The following is an 18838-nucleotide window of genomic DNA, read 5'->3' on the forward strand; positions in this document are numbered from 1 at the left end:
TTTCGGAAGAGAAATAGAGACCTAGATAGCAAATCGAGACACAATATAATTACTTGTTACATTACACTAGATGACATACATACATACGACACATAATTAAACTATCGTAGGTAGATACAAGTTCCTATGAGTCAAAACACTCTAGTTCAATGACTTCATGACACGTTAAAAATAACTATCATAATAAATGTACAGTGCCTGCTTTAAATGATCTATCACTTATACACAGTCCCTATTGAAATCTTCACTTTTCTAATTATTTCCTCTGATAGCTTCTGAATATGAAGGTGGCAGATCACGCTGGATAAGACTCTCGTGTTCTTCTTTTCTCCATCCAATCACTACTGGGACTCGTGCATATGCTTTACCATGAGGAAAAGGTGCTTTAACCGTCACTTTAACCTTAAATTCTCCGACCATTATCTTCGAATTTTGTATCGAATATAACGTATCAAGTATTGGTATAGTTCTTTCTAGTTCTAACACACTATTTGCCCTTATAGTAGGAGAAGTTTCTTTGGTCCCTGGTATGCTCCCTTTTTCAATGTGTTTAGAGGGAGATTCCCCTTTAGATATATAAGTGTTGAAATAAACGAGCTGACTTTTGATATAAATGTCGACATTTGAGTCATTCGTCACCGTCATCGTCAGATGAATGCTATCGCCTGGTTTTAAACATGTTCTGTCTATTTCTCCCTTTACTGTGATCTTATTGTTTGGATTGAAGGAAAGTAGTTTTTTCTCGACTTTAAAGGTTAATGGCTGTCGACTGCAGGGCTTCACATATCCATAAACAGGCACTGTAAGATCATTTTCACTTTTAGAGATAAAAGTTCCTTTTCGTGAAAATTTCACGAAAATTTTGTACTGTATGTCACAAGAGGCAGTCTTAACTGACGATGGTACATCATCTGGGAGCGAAAACTCAAATGGGTATTCATAATCTCCAGGCTCAAACATCTGGTCTTCAGCTGGTTTAAATAAATTCTTGTTGATGAAGACATACCGTTCCTCGTTGCTGAGCGTAATTGTTTCATATTCTCCATCTAAAAGTTCACTTGTAAAATAACACTGTCCACAGCCCACGAATAAAATATCAATACTGTCGTACCGAATTGTCTTATAGATAGCAAACTTCACTGTTCCTGTCACACGTTGCCCGGCTATCAAATGTCCTTCTCTTAGGCCGTTTATAATTATCTGACACTTGGGACTCATGGTTGTAAACAAGCGCGTAAGAGGAGCGCGAGAACACGACTAATGATCACTTCACTCTACCAACTAGCGGATTGATCCGATGAACTAGCGATTGATGATGATCATTGCCGGGATAAGTAGTGAAGTGGCTCGCGAATCGCGGCGCTTGCGAGCCGTCCTAGCGAGCTCCCCTCTCCCCCCCGTAGGCCCGCCGCTGGCAGACCACCCGCGCGCGCCTCCTCAGCCGCCGCGCACCGAAAGTCGGCCCTCAGCGATGTCACGCATAATTTACGCAAATTTCGTTATAGAATGAGGATTTTTTTCTAGCTGATAACTAGATGGCGCTGACCTATGTACGTGAGTGCAAGGAAAGGAACGTCAAATCTTATCAACGTCATGTAATTTTCTGGTCATATAACTAAATGTTTTTGTCGTCAACAACGAAAAAAATTAAAATATCGAACAAAAATGGAATAAAATGAGAAAACAAGTCATTCAGATTATTATCCGAATGTCCCTAGGGCTTTTGGAAACAATTTGTAGATCAATCTAAATTTCTTAGATCTCAGCTTAAAGGGCTCGATGCAATGTTTTTTTTTAACTTCGTAATGGCCTTCGTCGTAGGTACAACGTCATCTGTCACTTTCTTGGGAATATTTTTTTAATCTCAAAACGAAAACATCTCATTTTACGAAAACTATTAATATACATTACACAAAGCGAAACAAAAACCTAATATATCTGTATTACGTTACCTTTATCGTAACAAGATTTTAACTATGTAAATAACCACTATCGATAAATTGATATTTTTGCAAAATCAACCAAACACGCGTGCATCTAAAGTCAAATTTTCTTTGTAAAGATCAATGCTGAATTATTGTTATCAAAGTTTGTGTCATGATTTCGCTTGTGTCTTAATTCGTTGTCTATTTAGTCTATGTTAGAGTGGGTAAAGACAACCTCGAAGCCAACCCACTAGGCCACCACGACTTCTCCATCTGGCTCACGCTCTAACATAGACTAAATACACGAAGAATTAAGACACAAGCGAAATCATGGAAAGAACCAACCTCTCGGCTGTGGGCTCGATTTCAGGTCAGGCAAGTACCAATGCAACTTTTCTGAGTTTGTACGTACTTTCTGAGTACATCTTGGACACCACGGCGGATAAAAAGGTGAAGGAAAACATCTCGAAGAAACCTGGACTAAATAGTCTGAAATCACCAACCCGCATTGAGCAAACGTGGTGTTTAATACTCAATCCTTCTCCGTGTGAGAAGAGGCCTGAGCCCAGCAGTGGGACAATAAAAAGGCTGTATAAGTAGAGCGTGAGCCAGTTTGTTCAAAGATAGTATAGGTACTGAAAAGAAGCATTTGTACACCATTTAGTTACGTCTAATTAGGTAAAAGATAAACAAGCTTGATACGTAATTTTATAACTTTTATTCAAAACACTCAGTTTAATAATCATCATCTGCATAGGCCTTTTCCAATAATGTTGGAGTCGTCTTCCAGTACAACGGATGCAGCTGAGTACCAGTACTTTACAAGGAGCTACTGCTTATCTGACCTAAAGCAGTTACGAGCTACCAACATCCCTTGCTAAGATTGGTTGTCAGAATTTCTGCCTTCGGATTAACCGTAACGACTGCCAAAGATGGTCAAAAAAACTCAGTAATAAAGTAGCTAAAAATCTAAGTAAATACAATTACAATTACATTCTTTAATTTTTTCATTCGAAAATTGATATGGTATAGATAAGTATTAAAACTTTTATTAACAAAAGTAATGCGTAGACCTGTACATAGAGTGATGATATTTGTAGAAAATAGTTGTGTATAAAATCGCGGGCAACAGCTGGTTGAAATATAATTATAAAACACGGTTGTACTGCTTACAGATAAAGTGTCTAAGTATCTAAAAGTTTAAGTTTCTAAGGCAGATATACAATTGTTTTATTAAACTAAATGATATACATACATACGACATAAAACTAAACCATCGTAGTGAAGTAGTTCCTATGAGTCAAAACACTCTAGTTCAATGATTTAATGACGCGATAAAAATAACTCTATGATGATAAATGTGTAGTACCTACTCTAAATGACATATAACTCTCACTAGTTTTACACAGCCCATTGAAATCTTTTTTATTTTCTTGTTCTAATTATTTTCTGCCATAACTTCTGAATATGAAGGTGGCATATCATGTTCTTCTTTTCTCCATCCAATCACCACTGGAACTTGTACATCAGCATTAACATGAGGAAAAGGTACTTGAATTGTCACTTTAACTTTAAATTCTCCAACCATTATCTTCGAATTTTGTATTGAGTATAACGTATCAAGTATTGGTATAGTTCTCTCTAGTTCTAACACACTATTTTCCCTTATAGTAGGAGAAGTTTCTTCGGTCCCTGGTATACTCCCTTTTTCAATGTTTAAAGAGGAAGACCTCCCGCTTGATATATAGCTGTTATAATAAACGAACTCACTTTTGATAGAAATGGCGACATTTGAGTCATTCGTCACCGTCATCTTCAGATGAATGCTATCGCCTGGTTTTAAACATGTTCTGTCTATCTCTCCTTTTACTGTGATTTTATTGTTTGGATTTAAGGAAAGTAATTTTTTCTCGACTCCGAAGATTAGTGGCTCTGGACTGCATGGCATCACATATCCATGAACAGGCACTTCAAGCTCATATTCACCTCCAGAATTAAAAGTTCTCTTTCTTGCAAATTTCACGAAAATTGCGTAGCGTATGTTACAAAAGTCAGTCTTAACTGATGATGGTATATCGTTTGGGAGTAAAAACTCAAATGGGTATTCATAATCTCCAGGCTCCACCATCTGGTCTCCAACTGGTTTAAATAAATTCTTGTTGATGGAGACATACTCCTCCTCGTTGCTGATGTACATTTTTTCACCATCCCCGTCTGTTTTGCACCAATTGCACTTTCCACCGCCCATGAATGAGATATCAATACTGTCGTACCGCTTCGGCTTATATATAGCAAACTTCACTGTTCCTGTCACACATTGTCCGGCTTTAAAATGTCCTTCTCTTGTACTGTTTATAATTATCTGACACTTGGGACTCATGGTTGTAAACAAGTGCATACGAGGAGCGCGAAAACACGACTAATAATCATTTCGCTCCACCAACTGGCGGATCCGATGACTCATGACTAGCATAATACGTTGATGGTTCAAGTGATATGATGATAGAAAATGGAGACACTTAAACTTAAGTTGATAATATTTTGTCCATGCACGACGTCACTGCGGCCGACTGATTCTTCACTTATGTATCTAATATTGGACATACAAAGGTTGAGATGGAGTCTATAGAAGGAAAAAAAGTCAAAATAAAATAAACTATAACCTGCCAAATTATCAAGTCTCAATCAATGCTTGGATCGGATTCCTATCCACGAAGCAAGATGCTGCTTCGTATAGTATTTTTGGGAAAGTCCTGCCAAATATTGTCCTAATTTCTATTATGTCGTGCATGTAATTCAAACTATTGATGTGACCCTAATAAAAATGTTTTATATCCGACAAAAATGTTGTTTTTTTTATCCTGAATTAGTATCTTTATCCAGATTCCAAAACTATAACCCAAATGATTGTTATAGTCTTAAATAGTTTAGGTGTGCAATCATAGATTTGTGATAACATATATGATCTAAAACTGCTAGAAATAATTTCATCTTTACTATTACAGTTTAACAAGTAATAATTGCTGATGAAGTGCATGCATACTCACATAGTTGATAAGTATATATTTAATACACGTATAAGGAAACATCTTGTGTTAGTCTCCACATAAACTAGCGACTTTTCCACTTCTAGTGAGTATTTCTAGAAAGTATTTCATAGTTATCAAAATCAATAAATGAAAACCCATAGATAAACTGCACCTAACATATATTTCAGATTTTTACAACACGTTCCGAATATTTAGTCACAGTCTTTAACCTGTCTGAGATTCACAAAAAAACGCCAAGCACTTAGGCATTAATACAGTTCACGACAGCTTCTTTCAACACATGTGTGACTTCAAAGTCCAGTTGTTTATTGGTTCCCCAAAATGTGTGGCAACGTTTTGGTCGTTATATTTATCACATTTACTTAAGACTTCTATCACAGGTTCATCATCCTTACTACTTTCGATTGCAGCTTTATAATCTTCTTTCTTCTCTCCAATCACTACTGGTATTCTCACATACTCATTAAAATGTGGAAATGGAAATCTAGCAGTAACTGTTACAAAGTATTCTCTTTTAAGTATATTAGAATTTTGTATAGTATAACTCGTCCAAGTTGGTACTACACACGTTAAACTTGACACACTCTTTTCTTTTAAAGTCGGAGAAACTCCAGCAGTAGATTTCACTGATTCTCTTGAAAATTTTCGTATATGTCTCTTCTCTTTACAAGATGTGTATGTAAATGATGCACAAAGTTCGGTCAAGATATTTACTGGCACATCCGAGTCATTGTTTATTGTAAGCTTTAGGGTAATGTTTTCTCCTGGTTGTAAAAAGGTTTTATCTATAATCGCTTTAACAGTAACTTGATTTTTCGATGTGAAAGAAAAAAGATATTTCTTCAATCCAAATACTAGCCGCTCCGGGGAGCACGGGCTTACATAGCCTCGCACTGGTACTTCCACATCAAACTTATCTGTAACGTTCAATGAACCTGGTTCTACGAACTTAGTGATAACTTTATACATTATTATGCAGGTTTTATTCTTAAATGATGATGGCAGATCTTCTGGTAGTAAGAATTTGAATGGATATTCATACTTTCCTGCTTGAACTGTTTCATCGCCTAGCTTGGCTTTGAATATATTTTTAGTAAGTGATACGAGGTCTTCTTTGTTGTGGAAGAAGTGCACGCTATCGCAGTCCTTTTCTGTCCAGCGGCACCATCCTTTGCCGATTAAATAAATATCTATACTATCGTACTTGGTCGCTGTTTCTAAAGAATAATGTAGTGTACCAGATATTGGTAACCCGGCTCTAAACACACCATCTTTTGTATCACTCAGTAATATTTGACACTTCACACTCATATTTGTAACTCCGGCAAAGTGACGCGACTTCTCACTATCAGTATCTGTGCAACACTATTGTACGAAACACAAATGGCCCAAGACCCGAGACTGTAAAAAGTAAAAACACGCTGCCTTACTTTAGCAATATCGACTGTAATGTGCTACAAATACGGTCGACATTAGATTAACGACGGCTTTTAAACATGTATTGCACCGAGAATTTCAAGGCCAAGTTGCAATCAAAAAAGATGCTTAAGCTATGAACATAAAGTTTTTAATCGCCTGACAGTCAGTGCGACTCCGTCGTCATAACATGTGTTGAAATAAAAGGAATATTATGGGCATAACAAACACATTTTTTTAGTAAATATGTTGTTTGGCCTGATGCTTATTATTATATTGATTAATGCTCAATCCGTGTGAGAGGAGGCCTGTGCCCAGCAGTGGGACGATAAAAAGGCTGTAACAGTAAACAGTAACTGGTCTAAGATCAGATTTTATGAAGCTTTTACCTGATTCTAGAGAAAGAAAATAAACTGAATTTTATTTCAAGTTTATCAGGGATATTTTACCTGTCACTAAGTATGGGTATCATCATCATCATTACATAGTATAAAACAAGCTATCTCTGTTCCTATATCCCTAAGTATCCTTAAATCTACGGGTATCGCCAAAGCATTCTTCCGCACCCCCGACAGGTATCGGCCCGCCAGATGTTCAATGGCTTCCCCGTCACCCTCTGTGGCTGTCACCCAGCAGTCACAGCAAACTTCACTAAGAGAGGCGCGCGCAACACAACGTCACCGTCTCGCTCGAGGCCTGTTTCTGTTCAGGGGACAGACGCCCCTAGTCTGTCGCCCGCAGGCAGCTCCCTATGGTGGCCGAAGATCAGCCACACTGCGACGCCCCCCACGTCTGCTGCGGGCGGGGGAGGTAGCAGTTTCTCTCTCCCTTTCCGCCGCCCCCTTTAAAACCATCACATCCTCATCAATGTGAACACTCATGACTTTTAACTATTTCTTTCGTAAAACATCGTGACTTATGGTAAAGGTTGTAGGCACATATTTTTTTTCCAAATTGTAAAGCATTACCATCATCATCATTCTCCTGCCCTCTTAGTACGATTTAATATGATTTTGTTGCAGTATTTTACAGCCACTGTTTATGTGGGTGTATACTACTACCATAGATAACTACCGAAATATTAAGGCAAGTACGGTTACTATCATCATGATGATAATGGGACTGCTAATATAAAAATTAAAAAAAAGCAAATAGCGTTTAGGCCTCTAATACAGATACCGGCTATGTTAATATTCAAGGTTACATACAACGATTGATAAAATGACTGCGAAGCGGTGTAGGTAACAGGAAAACGGACAAAATAAAACACGATTTGAATAGAAATGAACTTAATTTTAATATATTTTTTAGAAGATTATAAACACATGCAATAGAAATATTTATCAAGTCTTAAGACTATCCAAATTATAAACGCAATTTTGCAAGAGAAATAGGGACCTAGATAGAAAATCGGGTTTGAAGTTTCTAAGGCAGAACACAGTATAATTACTTGCTACATTACACTAAATGACATACATACATACGACACAAAATTAAACTATCGTAAAGAGATACAAGTTCCTATGAGTCAAAACACTATAGTTCAATGACTTATGACACGTTAAAAATAACTATCATAATAAGTGTACAGTGCCTGCTTTAAATGATCTATTACTTATACACAGTCCCTATTGAAATCTTCACTTTTCTAATTATTTCCTCTGATAGCTTCTGAATATGAAGGTGGCAGATCACGCTGGATAAGACTCTCGTGTTCTTCTTTTCTCCATCCAATCACTATTGGAACTCGTGCATATGCTTTACCATGAGGAAAAGGTGCTTTAACCGTCACTTTAACCTTAAATTCTCCGACCATTATCTTCGAATTTTGTATCGAATATAACGTTTCAAGTATTGGTATAGTTCTTTCTAGTTCTAACACACTATTTGCCCTTATAGTAGGAGAAGTTTCTTTGGTCCCTGGTATGCTCCCTTTTTCAATTTCTTTAGAGGGAGATGCCCCTTTAGATATATAAGTGTTGAAATAAACGAGCTGACTTTTGATAGAAATGTCGACATTTGAGTCATTCGTCACCGTCATCGTCAGATGAATGCGATCACCTGGTTTTAAACATGTTCTGTCTATTTCTCCCTTTACTGTGATCTTATTGTTTGGATTGAAGGAAAGTAGTTTTTTCTCGATTTTAAAGGTTAATGGCTGTCGACTGCAGGGCTTCACATATCCATAGACAGGCACTTTAAGCTCATTTTCACTTTCAGAAATAAAAGTTCCCTTTCTTGAAAATTTCACGAAAATGTTGTACTGTATGTCACAAGGGACAGACTTAACTGACGATGGTATATCACCTGGCAGTAAAAACTCAAATGGGTATTCATAATCTCCAGGCTCCACCATCTGGTCTCCAACTGGTGTAAATAAATTCTTGTTGATGGATACATACTCTTCCTTGTTGGTAAGTATAACTGTGTTAGATTCTTCAGGAGTTACAGCAAAACGACACCTTCCACTGCCCACGAAAGAAATATCAATACTGTCGTACCGCGTTGGCTTATAAATAGCAAACTTCACTGTTCCTGTCACACGTTGCCCGGCTATCAAATGCCCTTCTCTTAGGCCGTTAACAGTTATCTGACACTTAGGACTCATGGTTGTAAACAAGCGCGTAAGAGGAGCGCGAGAACACGACTAATAATCACTTCACTCTAGCAACTAGCGGATTGATCCGATGACTCACGAATTAGCATTATGTTGATGATTCTAAACGCAATACGGCTAACGAAATAGAGGGCGTTACACTTGATTATTTTTTGTCCATGCGCGACGTCACTGCGACCGGCCGGCTGAGGAGGCGCGCGGGCGGTGTGTCAGCGGCGGATCTACGCGGGGGAGAGGGGCGATCGGGCGGCGCGGGCGACGGCTCGCGAGTACCGAGATCCGCAAGCCTGGGGCTGCTTTTCTTTAGTTGTCAATATTTGTAATTGTATGTTATACACCAGCTTGAACGAACAATTGTTGTTCTTGCTCCCGTTAAGCTGTCAAACAGTTTGATCCTTCGGGCCAGATCAAACGCAGACCCATTGCCTCTCTCTGCTCTCCCCCGCGTAGACTCGATGCTGGTACAGCAACCGCGGGCGCCTCCTCAGTCGCCACGCGCCTAAAGTCAGCCCTCAGCGAAGCAATAGATAATGCAGCTTTCGTTATCGAAAAAACAAAGCAATGAATATATGTTATATTACCTTTATCTTTACACAGCATTTTATCTAGATAACCACTATCGATGTATGTTTTTGCAATATCAACCAAACACTCGTGTATATAAAGTTATATTTTCTTTATAGACATCAATGCTGTATTATTATAAACAAAGTTTGTATCATGATTTCACTTCAGTCTTTCTTCTGCCACAATACTGAAAGGTCGACAAAATAATTACTTGATAAAATAAGATTTCAAGATTTTCTTACATACACAATAACAAGTGAAGCTAATATACGCGTGTTAAAAAATGGGTGTGCTGTGTCAAATATTAATCAATAGAACAGATGACGGCGTGTTCAGATCTGGACAAACTGTAACAGGAACACTGAAGTATTCTATAGAAAAACCAACGAGATACAATAGTATCGATATTTCGTTTGTAGGCAAAGGCCGTTGCGAATGGAGCGAAGGGAGTGGAAAAAGCAGAACATCCTATAGCAACAAAGAAAAATATTTTACTGCACAACAGAATTTATACACTCCCAAAGGTGACGAAATGCTGAAACCTGGAACATTTGAATATCCGTTTGAGTTCATAGTGCCATACAATATACCATCGTCCTTTAAGAATTCCACATGTACAATAGAATATAAAGTGATCGTGAAATTTGCTAAAAGAAAACTATTTAGTTCTGGTGATAGCTTTGAAACTGTGATTCCTATTCGTGGTTGTGTTAGCTCATCACTCCAAGAGCCTTTATTATTTGGGTTAAGAAAAACCCTCACGTCTTTTAAATCAAAGAGTAAAGTAAGAGTGAACGCAGAAATAGACAAAGTTCTAGTTGCCCCGGGAGAGAACTTTAATCTGAGGCTCACGATATTCAACGACTCAAATGTCTCTCTAATCGTCATAACAGAACTCTTGACATTCTTCACCTATGTATCTGATTGTGGACATAAAATGGTTGAGTCGGTGCCTATAGAAGCGACAAAATCAAATTCAACAAAAATAAAGGCAGGAAGTAAGACAGAACTAGTGTGTAATGTACCAACATTAACGAGTATGTACTCGATACAGCATACAAAGATACTGATAGGACAATATAAGGTGAGAGTTATGGTGAAATTACCATTTCCTCATGTTAATGCTGCAGTAGCGATACCGGTGGAAATTGGAGAGATTGGAAATCCTCCCCAGATTGTTGTTCCTCCAGATCTTCAGAACCCCTCTACTTCCTACAGTCTAACAGAAGAGAATTACAGATTCAAACATGAAAAGATTGGTAACGATTTTAAAAATTACAATGAAAAAATAAAATCAGAATATGAAAGTGAAAAAGCTGACGAAAATGAAGACAGTGATGAAGACGGTAAAACTTATTATGAGCAATTTGATTTAGAATATACAAATGACGAAGAGTTGATAAAATATGTTGAAAAATTGAAATTAGAATATACAAGTGAGGAGAACAATAATGAGTTTGAAGAAGATGACAGCGAAATTGAATTGAAAGACGATAGGGAAAAAAATTGTGACGCATCACTGAAATGAAAAACTGTAAGAAAAATAAGGACAATGATAAAGATTTGACTAGTCGAGGTAAATAACTACCAAATCGTCGACTACTTACTTTATTCCAATTAATGTTTGGGTCGGCTTCCTATCAATGAAGCAAGATGCAGCAGCGTACAGTATTTTAGCGAATATATTGAGAAATATTTTTGTAATTTCTATAGCGTTGTGAATTTAAGTAAAATCATTGATATGATGTTAATAAAAGTGTTTCATATCTAAAAAAAATGTTTTTTTTTTCTTCAACCTAAATTACTATCTTTATCTCGATTCCAAAACTATCGGACCCCAAAATGAATGGTATAGACTCAAATAGTTCAGGTGTGCAATCATAGATTGGTGATAACATAATCTAAAACTGCTACAAATAATCTTATCTTTAATATTTGACTTTCTTAACTGATAATTGCTGATGAAGTACATAATAACTAATAAGTATAAATTCAATATACGGATAAGGAAAAATCTTGTGTGAATCACCGCATAATCTAGCGACTTTCCCAATTCTCATAGTATAATATTTCATAGTTATCAAAACTTATCTACATAGATGGGGACTGATATTGTATTTGAATCAAAACGAAGAATGTTTTCCATTTGAATTAAAACCCACACATAAACTGCATCTAATATATATTGCAGATTTTCATCATCATCATCATCATTCTCCTGCCCTTACTTTTTATTATTTGAGGTTGTAGCAGTATGTCGTCATTGTCATTGTCTTGCACGCTTCCCAGCCTTACATCTCACAAGGCACATTAATTTCTTCCCTAAAGGTAGTCTTGCTAATCTATTTAAAGGAAAGGATAAGCACAGATAAAACATTCAAGTCTCTATAAATGACTGCCATAATGGTCCCATGGAATAGAGGAAAAGTATTCTGCATTCATCGGGACACTAATCTACACGCTAGACTAGACTTTAATTCATAATATGGTGCAATTGCAGGTCCAATTCATAAATTGTATGTTAACAGATAAAACAATATCCGTGATAACACGATAAGATATAACATCAATACAGCCAAAACATCAAAAATAACATGCATATTTTCCCTAAAAGGATTAGTACATTCAACTACCGCGCAACGAGTGGATGTTCTTATAGACTTTTGTGTCAAAATGGGAGTGAAATGTGAAATTTTAATGAGCAACGCCAAAGGTGTATACAGACCCGGCCAATCTGTTGATGGTGTAGTGAAATATACTGTAACGGAACCAATGGAAGTCACAAGTGTTACTCTTTCTATGATTGGCAGAGGATTATGCTGTTGGGCACCTCTTATATCTTATGTGGGAACTTTGTACACTGGTACTGAAGATTTTGTGAACCATTGCTCGATTTTACAGCAAGCAAGAGGAAACGAAACTATGTTCATTCAACCAGGAATTTATGAACAGCCGTTCAGTTTCATGTTACCGAACGGAATACCATCTTCTTACAAAGACATCAGATGTTTCATAGCATACTTCATACAACTAAAATTTGGGAAACCTAACACGAATCTTTGGAGTTTTTCCAAGAAGTTTATCGCAGAATTTCGAGTTCAAGGTGATCGGAAACCATTGCTACAAAATAATATTACATGCCAATTAGCAAAAAACTTTTTGATGCAAAATAAAGGTGTTAATTTTGTTGCAAATATTGCGAAGCCTATAGTGAACGCCGGGGAAGATATAGTAATCGCTTTGAATATAAATAATGAAGCAGAGGTAGACATACTTGCAATCAAAACAGAAATTATAAAGTACGTAACTTATAAATCAGACTGCGACCATGAAAAGAAAAGATCTAAAGTTGTCAATGCAACTGAAATTCAATATGGTACTAAAAAACACGAAACTCGACTTATTGTGCCAACCACACCAGAATTGCAGTCAATATATTCAAATATTTTTATCAAAGAATATAAAGTTAGAGTGACACTTAAATTCCCTTTTCCCCACACCGAAGCTTCTCTTGAGTTACCAGTAGTTATTGTAGCAAACAATAATGATGTTGATGTTGACTTAGATGACCAACCACCTCCATATTGGCAAGTTATGAATGAAAAAAAAGGAGAAGGATTAGATTGAACACCAACTTAAATAGTTTGACTACCAGTAACTCCAATGCATCCAAATTTTATAACGGCAAGAAGGAAAAAATATGGTTTGTGATTTTGATTCAAATTCGTCTTAATTTTGTTTTTTTTTCTGATATTACAATTAATATAACTGTATAAACTTTGTTTTTTTTTCCTTGTATTTTATCCCCATAATGTATAGGAGATAGAGATTATAATAGAGAAAGGGAGCGGTGAAATTATTGTAGATTGAAAATAACAAAAAAAAATGATCGAACTCATTCATGAATTTTAAACTTGACTAAATTCGGCTGCGAGGAAACATAATATTCGAGAAGAAGAGGAGAAAGAAGACAAGGTAGTATAGAAAAGTAAAGAAAAAATAATACGATAACATAAGATAAAAAGCTCGTAATTGTACAAATAAAACAAGAAGACAAACATTTAAGTGATATAATGTAAATCACACATAATTTACACTTTCTCTAAAATACACATAGCTTTGAGTCTTAAGACATTAACGGTAAGATATAATTTTGATCGGTGGAAATATTTAATACTTGATTTACAATAATAGAACACTTTATAAGTACATACGCAATAGTCGCATACTAGACATACATGATATCATAAAAGTGTAGACACCAGAAATTTCGAAGTAAACTCTAAAAATAGTTATAATACTTTGGCCACCATTCATATTAGATTACATTACAATATTTTTTTATATAATAAAACATTTAATAAATATCTAGGTATAACACTCAAAATTCTAAACATTAAGATTCAAAAAGATAAACAATATCAATATTTTAGGAACACCCTATCCCATTCAATTCGATTCAATGGGAAAACCTGTTTCATTCCTCTCAAAGATTTAGTGTCTTTAAGCTTAAGGTTTTGCTTCCTTTTTACCACCCTTCTTTCCATCACCGGCAGCTTCCCCATCACTTTCGTCATCATCCTTGTCAACCTCACCCATGGCCTCCCAATAGGACGGAGGAAGATCAACGACCTCCTGCCGCTGGACGTTATCCCCTATTTGCACTGGTATATCCAACACCACATTTCTATGAGGCAACGGCAGTACAGATGTAATTCTGACAATGTAATCTCTTGACACAATCTTAGAGTTATCTAAAGACACTCTATCTAAAGGTACAACGATATCTACCGGCAGATTTTGAGTAGCTCCAGCTCTTATTGGTGCAGTTTTACATTCACAGCTAGGAACATCTTCATACACTTTTACGTCAGTATGTCCAGTTGCTTTAAAAGTGTACATTTCCATCATTTTAATCTCAACAGTTTTGATACTTATATTTGTGTCATTTTGGATCTCAGACTCGATTGTGACTTTCCCTCCATTTGGTATGACAGAATTGAGAACATTTGCTTTCATGATTACAGTGCTCGGTTTGCTTTTGAAAAGTTGGATTAATGTGCTTCTCTGTCCATACATGACTGGTTCCATAGACAGTCTGGGCTTTATGGTGGACGCAACAGTGATCTCCTTACGGAAATGTTTGGCAAAAGTGAACCAGCCAGGTCTATCAAATTTTATTCGGACGTAATACTTTATCTTGCAGCTGACTGCATATCGTGGTATGTGTTTGTTGTATTCAATCGATGGGGGCACGTTTTGGGGTAGTCTAAAATTGAAGAGCAGTTCGTAAGATCCCGCTGGAACTTTGATTTTGCCTTCTTGCATCACTTCGTCAGTGTCGACATACACTTCACTAGCGCCGAATGTATGTCGCCTGTTTCTTTTATTTGTCCTCTCCGTCATCTTCAAATCGCCAGCTCCTTTTAAAGATACGGTGATCCTGTCGATTTCCATTGGTTCATCGAGCCCATACTTTATCATACCACTAACGGCTTCCCCACTATAAAAAGCACCGTCAGGTGGTTTGAACAAGTTTATTTGGCAAAATATTCCCATTTTTGTGCGCTAGTTTGTGCTGGTCAAAATTTATTCACATTTAATTTATTGAATTATTTTATTTTCACACACTATTTTCTCAGATGTGACTCCTTTGCAACTGAATAGGCTGTCAGATAATATCAAAGTAAAAAGATAAACCTCGGAGGTATTGGTGATATGGATGATCTTTTCCGTTAAACAAACACAGAGAGAAATGTCACAACAAAAACCATAATAAAAAATATTATTTCTGCAAACTATAGAGCACTATATCTTTGTGTAAAACATAGGAGTCGTTTTAACGCCGTGTTTGAGTTATTTCAACAGGAAAATAATAATTTTATAAATACTAGAAGAGCGTCAGACGTTCGATACAGCTGACATAAATATTATTATGTCGATACCTGCGCGTTCGGATACACGCTTCGTATCACTGTTGAATCTACGGCGAGAAGACTCTTCGGTTATAAATCATAGACCTGCAGTTCATATCTTAATATTTATCCTAAAACTACTAAATATATAAATAAATTAATATCTAAGCGACCAAATAGCTTTAAAACTGCCTTTATCCATTGAACAATTTTTCTAGCGTAAACAATGATGATCGAGCAATGTATCCGAACGTCACTGCTAGACAGAGAGGCAGACAATCTTTCAGCGCGTCTGAAAGAGACACTCATATTTCGCTATGTACGTCGACGTTCATTGATTAATCTGTGTGACGTCACACCATTCTGAATTTAGACCACGGAAGAAGGAAAGATAGCGGAGATGCCATAAGAGCTTACAAAGCTTTCGCGTTCCTTTTCAAAAAGAAAAAAATATTTTGAAAGTAATTTTCGGGTTCCACAGAAGGCATGTAAGGGCAGAGATAGTTACGTTCTTCGATCTCCGAACACCCATATTTTAGCGCGCTACTTTCTTAGTAGATTTTGCGTTATGTCATCTCCGCTAATCATTTTGTTCTCCTTGAGCGATACGTTCAACAGGCAGATAGGACTGATATTACGTAGGTCTTTATCGCGGCATTGAAATTACCGCTTTCAAATAAACAAAAACACAAACTCTTTAGCTATATTACATTTAAAGGTACTGCCTAATATTCTAGAACTGAAGAGTGTGTTTGAACGAGGTAACTTTATGAAATAATTGACCGATTTGAAAAATTCTTACGCTATTAGATAGCTCATAAAATATAGAGATATACCGTAGGCTACTTTTTTCCGGTGTGCGGAGTAGTTCCCACATTACCTGAAGAAACTAAATATAAAGTCCATGTACAACTTTTGCCTATATATTATAAAGACTATGGAATGCTTTATTAGTTAAAACTAATGGCTTTCAATGAAAGACTTTCTAGGTGACTGCCAAAAATATTCAATATGAAAATTTAATTCAAGGCTATTATTATTCCTGATTTTAATCTTATGCTATTACATTTATACCATCTAGCTTCGCATAACTGAAAGTTCCAATTTTGTTAATACGTCGTCACTGCTTTGCATACTTATTACTTTTAATTCGAAATCCTACCTCTACAATTTTGATGAGACCAATCTCTTAAATCTCAAGATATTTCTAACCTTTTTCTAGATATTACGAATTCAGAATACCTGAACTTAGAGCACTTAGAGCATTTTAAATAACTGGAGAAGCCATTAACACAACTACATACAAGCCTAACGATCAGTCATCCTTTCGTGCAGAGAAAGAATGAACGTTAAACACTTGCGGATAAGCGATTCCAGACTTTATCCTTTGATATTTTTTTTTCTTCTTCATATTAATCCCTGTATTGTAGATTCTAGTTTTACTCAAGATGTTTTCCTTCATCTTTATTCTGGTGTATGTGTAAGAAGTTTCATTGGAGTTTGCTCGACCTGCAATCGAACACACGTGCACTCGTATTTGAGGCAGGCCTTAGCTACTAGGCCACCACGACTTCTTAATATGTGTGCATGAAAGTCATGCTTGTGTTAGTCAATTTTGTAATGAACGTGGGTAACGATGTGAAATCGCGAAGAGATTGGTGCTTATGGCGATTCCGGCTGTTTGAATGCTCTAAGCCTGAACCAAAAGGTGTAGCGACCTCAATCTTTCTTTACGATGCCTACCTTTCCAAAAATAGAAGTTAATATATTGAAATTTTTCTGATTATCCTTTTGTAATCTTTTCAGTGAAAGCAATTTACGTAAAGTAGGGGATTATCTACTTGTATATTTTCGGCTTTTTTTGTAACGTGGTTAGATATTTAAGTTGACTTGTAAAAGGGAGTGAACCTATGCATATTATACTTCGGGAATTTATAGTAGTTAAGCAATCTTGCTGATCAGAAACGTCTGAACGATTGTTATAAAAAAGGTGTTTTGTAACTCGGGATATACATATACAGGGTTATTTTTAAGTCTTTTATCAAAAAGATATATTGTCAAAATGGTATACATTACATTGAACATAGGCGGGTAGTCTATGTTCTACGGGCTTCCTAGGAAAAAAAACGCGAGAACTACCTATGCCCAATGGGAAAAAATTTACTCGATAGGATCCCAGAGGCAGGTGGAGGCCCTGATTTCAATTTCCCAGCAGTCATATCTTTGTTAATAGCTCTCCTCTCTAAATAATAATTGAAAGCAGTCACCATAGCCGAAATTAGCAGGGAAGTATCTAACAGCTAGCTATTAAAAAATAAGCCTATTGCCTATTTCTACTGCAAGCAAATATCCTAACCTTTAAATATTTTTTGGATTTCTCAACAGTGTCCTTAGCATCATCATCCTCCGAGCCTTTTTCCCAACTAAGTTGGGGTCGGCTTCCAGTCTAACCGGATTCAGCTGAGCACCAGTGCTTTACAAGGAGCTACTGCTCTATCTGACCCTCTCATCCCAGTTACCCAGCAACCCAATACCCCTTGGTTAGACTGGTGTCAGACTTAGGTACTGGCTTCTGACCACTCAACAGTGTCCTGGTATATACCTACATAAATAAGAGCAATGGGAATGTAAACGAGGAAACTAAATTCTAATGTATTTATCAGTAAATCCGCACATAAAGATTATCGTAAGGATATCCTTGTTTTATCTTTCACATTATGTTGCAACTGTGAATCATGAATTGTTTTCATATAAACATTACCTATATCTGTCTAGAACTGATAATACTAGTAAAAATGCTGATTTCATCATGATAAGGCCACTATTTTTGGGCAGTTTACCTTGTAGATAATACACCTATTGTATTATCAGATGTAAGTCACCACGCTAGGTCTAGGCGATCAGGCTTTTCTTATCTTTTCAGACTTGATATTGAGTATATTATACCTATCTTACTTTTCTTACAGGGGTTTCCTTTGCATTTATCAGTTAGTAAAATTGTATTTTTTTATCATTATTCCTTACTTAACCTGACTTACACACTGCCTTAACCTGACTCATCATATGCCTAGTCTTTTCTCAACTATGTTTGAGTCGGCTTCTGAGTACCAGCGTTTTACAAGGAGCGACTGCCGGTGTGACCTTGTTAACCGAGTTGCCCTGGCAACCAAATACTTAAGGTAAGACTGGTTGTTAGGCTTACTGGCTTATTTTGTTTAAACTGACTGAGAAATGGAAAAAAAATCAAACGTAATTGAAGAATTATGTTGCTAACTAAACTACGTCATCATCATACTGCGAGCCTTTTTCCCAACTATGTTGGGGTTGGCTCGTATTAAACTAAATGTT

At 36.5% G+C, this 18838-nt stretch overlaps 8 protein-coding genes across 8 annotated transcripts in view; 3 read left to right on the top strand and 5 right to left on the bottom strand.

Moving 5' to 3' along the window:
- Window positions 1-18838, top strand: part of LOC110382340 (gamma-aminobutyric acid type B receptor subunit 2) — a 165091-nt gene that overhangs the window by 24181 nt on the left and 122072 nt on the right. The window lies entirely within an intron of this gene.
- LOC135117712 (arrestin domain-containing protein 2-like) lies at window positions 253-1218 on the bottom strand. The gene has a single exon (XM_064037562.1). The coding sequence runs from the start codon at window positions 1216-1218 to the stop codon at window positions 253-255; it is 966 nt and encodes a 321-aa protein (XP_063893632.1).
- On the bottom strand, window positions 3362-6329 carry LOC110383425 (arrestin domain-containing protein 5-like). Its single transcript, XM_049840700.2, has one exon. It carries the CDS (start codon window positions 6284-6286, stop codon window positions 5249-5251), a length of 1038 nt encoding a protein of 345 aa, XP_049696657.2. The 5' UTR covers window positions 6287-6329; the 3' UTR covers window positions 3362-5248.
- Window positions 3364-4305, bottom strand: LOC135117713 (arrestin domain-containing protein 4-like). Its single transcript, XM_064037563.1, has one exon. The coding sequence runs from the start codon at window positions 4303-4305 to the stop codon at window positions 3364-3366; it is 942 nt and encodes a 313-aa protein (XP_063893633.1).
- Window positions 7670-9166, bottom strand: LOC126054571 (arrestin domain-containing protein 2-like). The gene has a single exon (XM_064037535.1). The coding sequence runs from the start codon at window positions 8997-8999 to the stop codon at window positions 8040-8042; it is 960 nt and encodes a 319-aa protein (XP_063893605.1). The 5' UTR covers window positions 9000-9166; the 3' UTR covers window positions 7670-8039.
- On the top strand, window positions 9859-11103 carry LOC110382385 (arrestin domain-containing protein 17). Its single transcript, XM_021342988.3, has one exon. It carries the CDS (start codon window positions 9859-9861, stop codon window positions 11101-11103), a length of 1245 nt encoding a protein of 414 aa, XP_021198663.3.
- On the top strand, window positions 12190-13352 carry LOC110383429 (uncharacterized). Its single transcript, XM_021344221.3, has one exon. It carries the CDS (start codon window positions 12249-12251, stop codon window positions 13200-13202), a length of 954 nt encoding a protein of 317 aa, XP_021199896.3. The 5' UTR covers window positions 12190-12248; the 3' UTR covers window positions 13203-13352.
- LOC110383430 (uncharacterized) lies at window positions 13632-15395 on the bottom strand. The gene has a single exon (XM_021344222.3). It carries the CDS (start codon window positions 15132-15134, stop codon window positions 14085-14087), a length of 1050 nt encoding a protein of 349 aa, XP_021199897.3. The 5' UTR covers window positions 15135-15395; the 3' UTR covers window positions 13632-14084.

This window comes from Helicoverpa armigera, chromosome 13 (assembly GCF_030705265.1).
Source record: "Helicoverpa armigera isolate CAAS_96S chromosome 13, ASM3070526v1, whole genome shotgun sequence".
NCBI classification, from domain to species: Eukaryota; Metazoa; Arthropoda; class Insecta; order Lepidoptera; family Noctuidae; genus Helicoverpa; species Helicoverpa armigera.

Excerpts from the sequence above, each read along its gene's own strand:
- LOC135117712 (XM_064037562.1), bottom strand. The coding sequence starts at position 1,218 with ATGAGTCCCAAGTGTCAGATAATTATAAACGGCCTAAGAGAAGGACAT.
- LOC110383425 (XM_049840700.2), bottom strand. The coding sequence starts at position 6,286 with ATGAGTGTGAAGTGTCAAATATTACTGAGTGATACAAAAGATGGTGTG.
- LOC110383430 (XM_021344222.3), bottom strand. The coding sequence starts at position 15,134 with ATGGGAATATTTTGCCAAATAAACTTGTTCAAACCACCTGACGGTGCT.
- LOC110382385 (XM_021342988.3), top strand. The coding sequence starts at position 9,859 with ATGGGTGTGCTGTGTCAAATATTAATCAATAGAACAGATGACGGCGTG.
- LOC126054571 (XM_064037535.1), bottom strand. The coding sequence starts at position 8,999 with ATGAGTCCTAAGTGTCAGATAACTGTTAACGGCCTAAGAGAAGGGCAT.
- LOC110383429 (XM_021344221.3), top strand. The coding sequence starts at position 12,249 with ATGGGAGTGAAATGTGAAATTTTAATGAGCAACGCCAAAGGTGTATAC.
- LOC135117713 (XM_064037563.1), bottom strand. The coding sequence starts at position 4,305 with ATGAGTCCCAAGTGTCAGATAATTATAAACAGTACAAGAGAAGGACAT.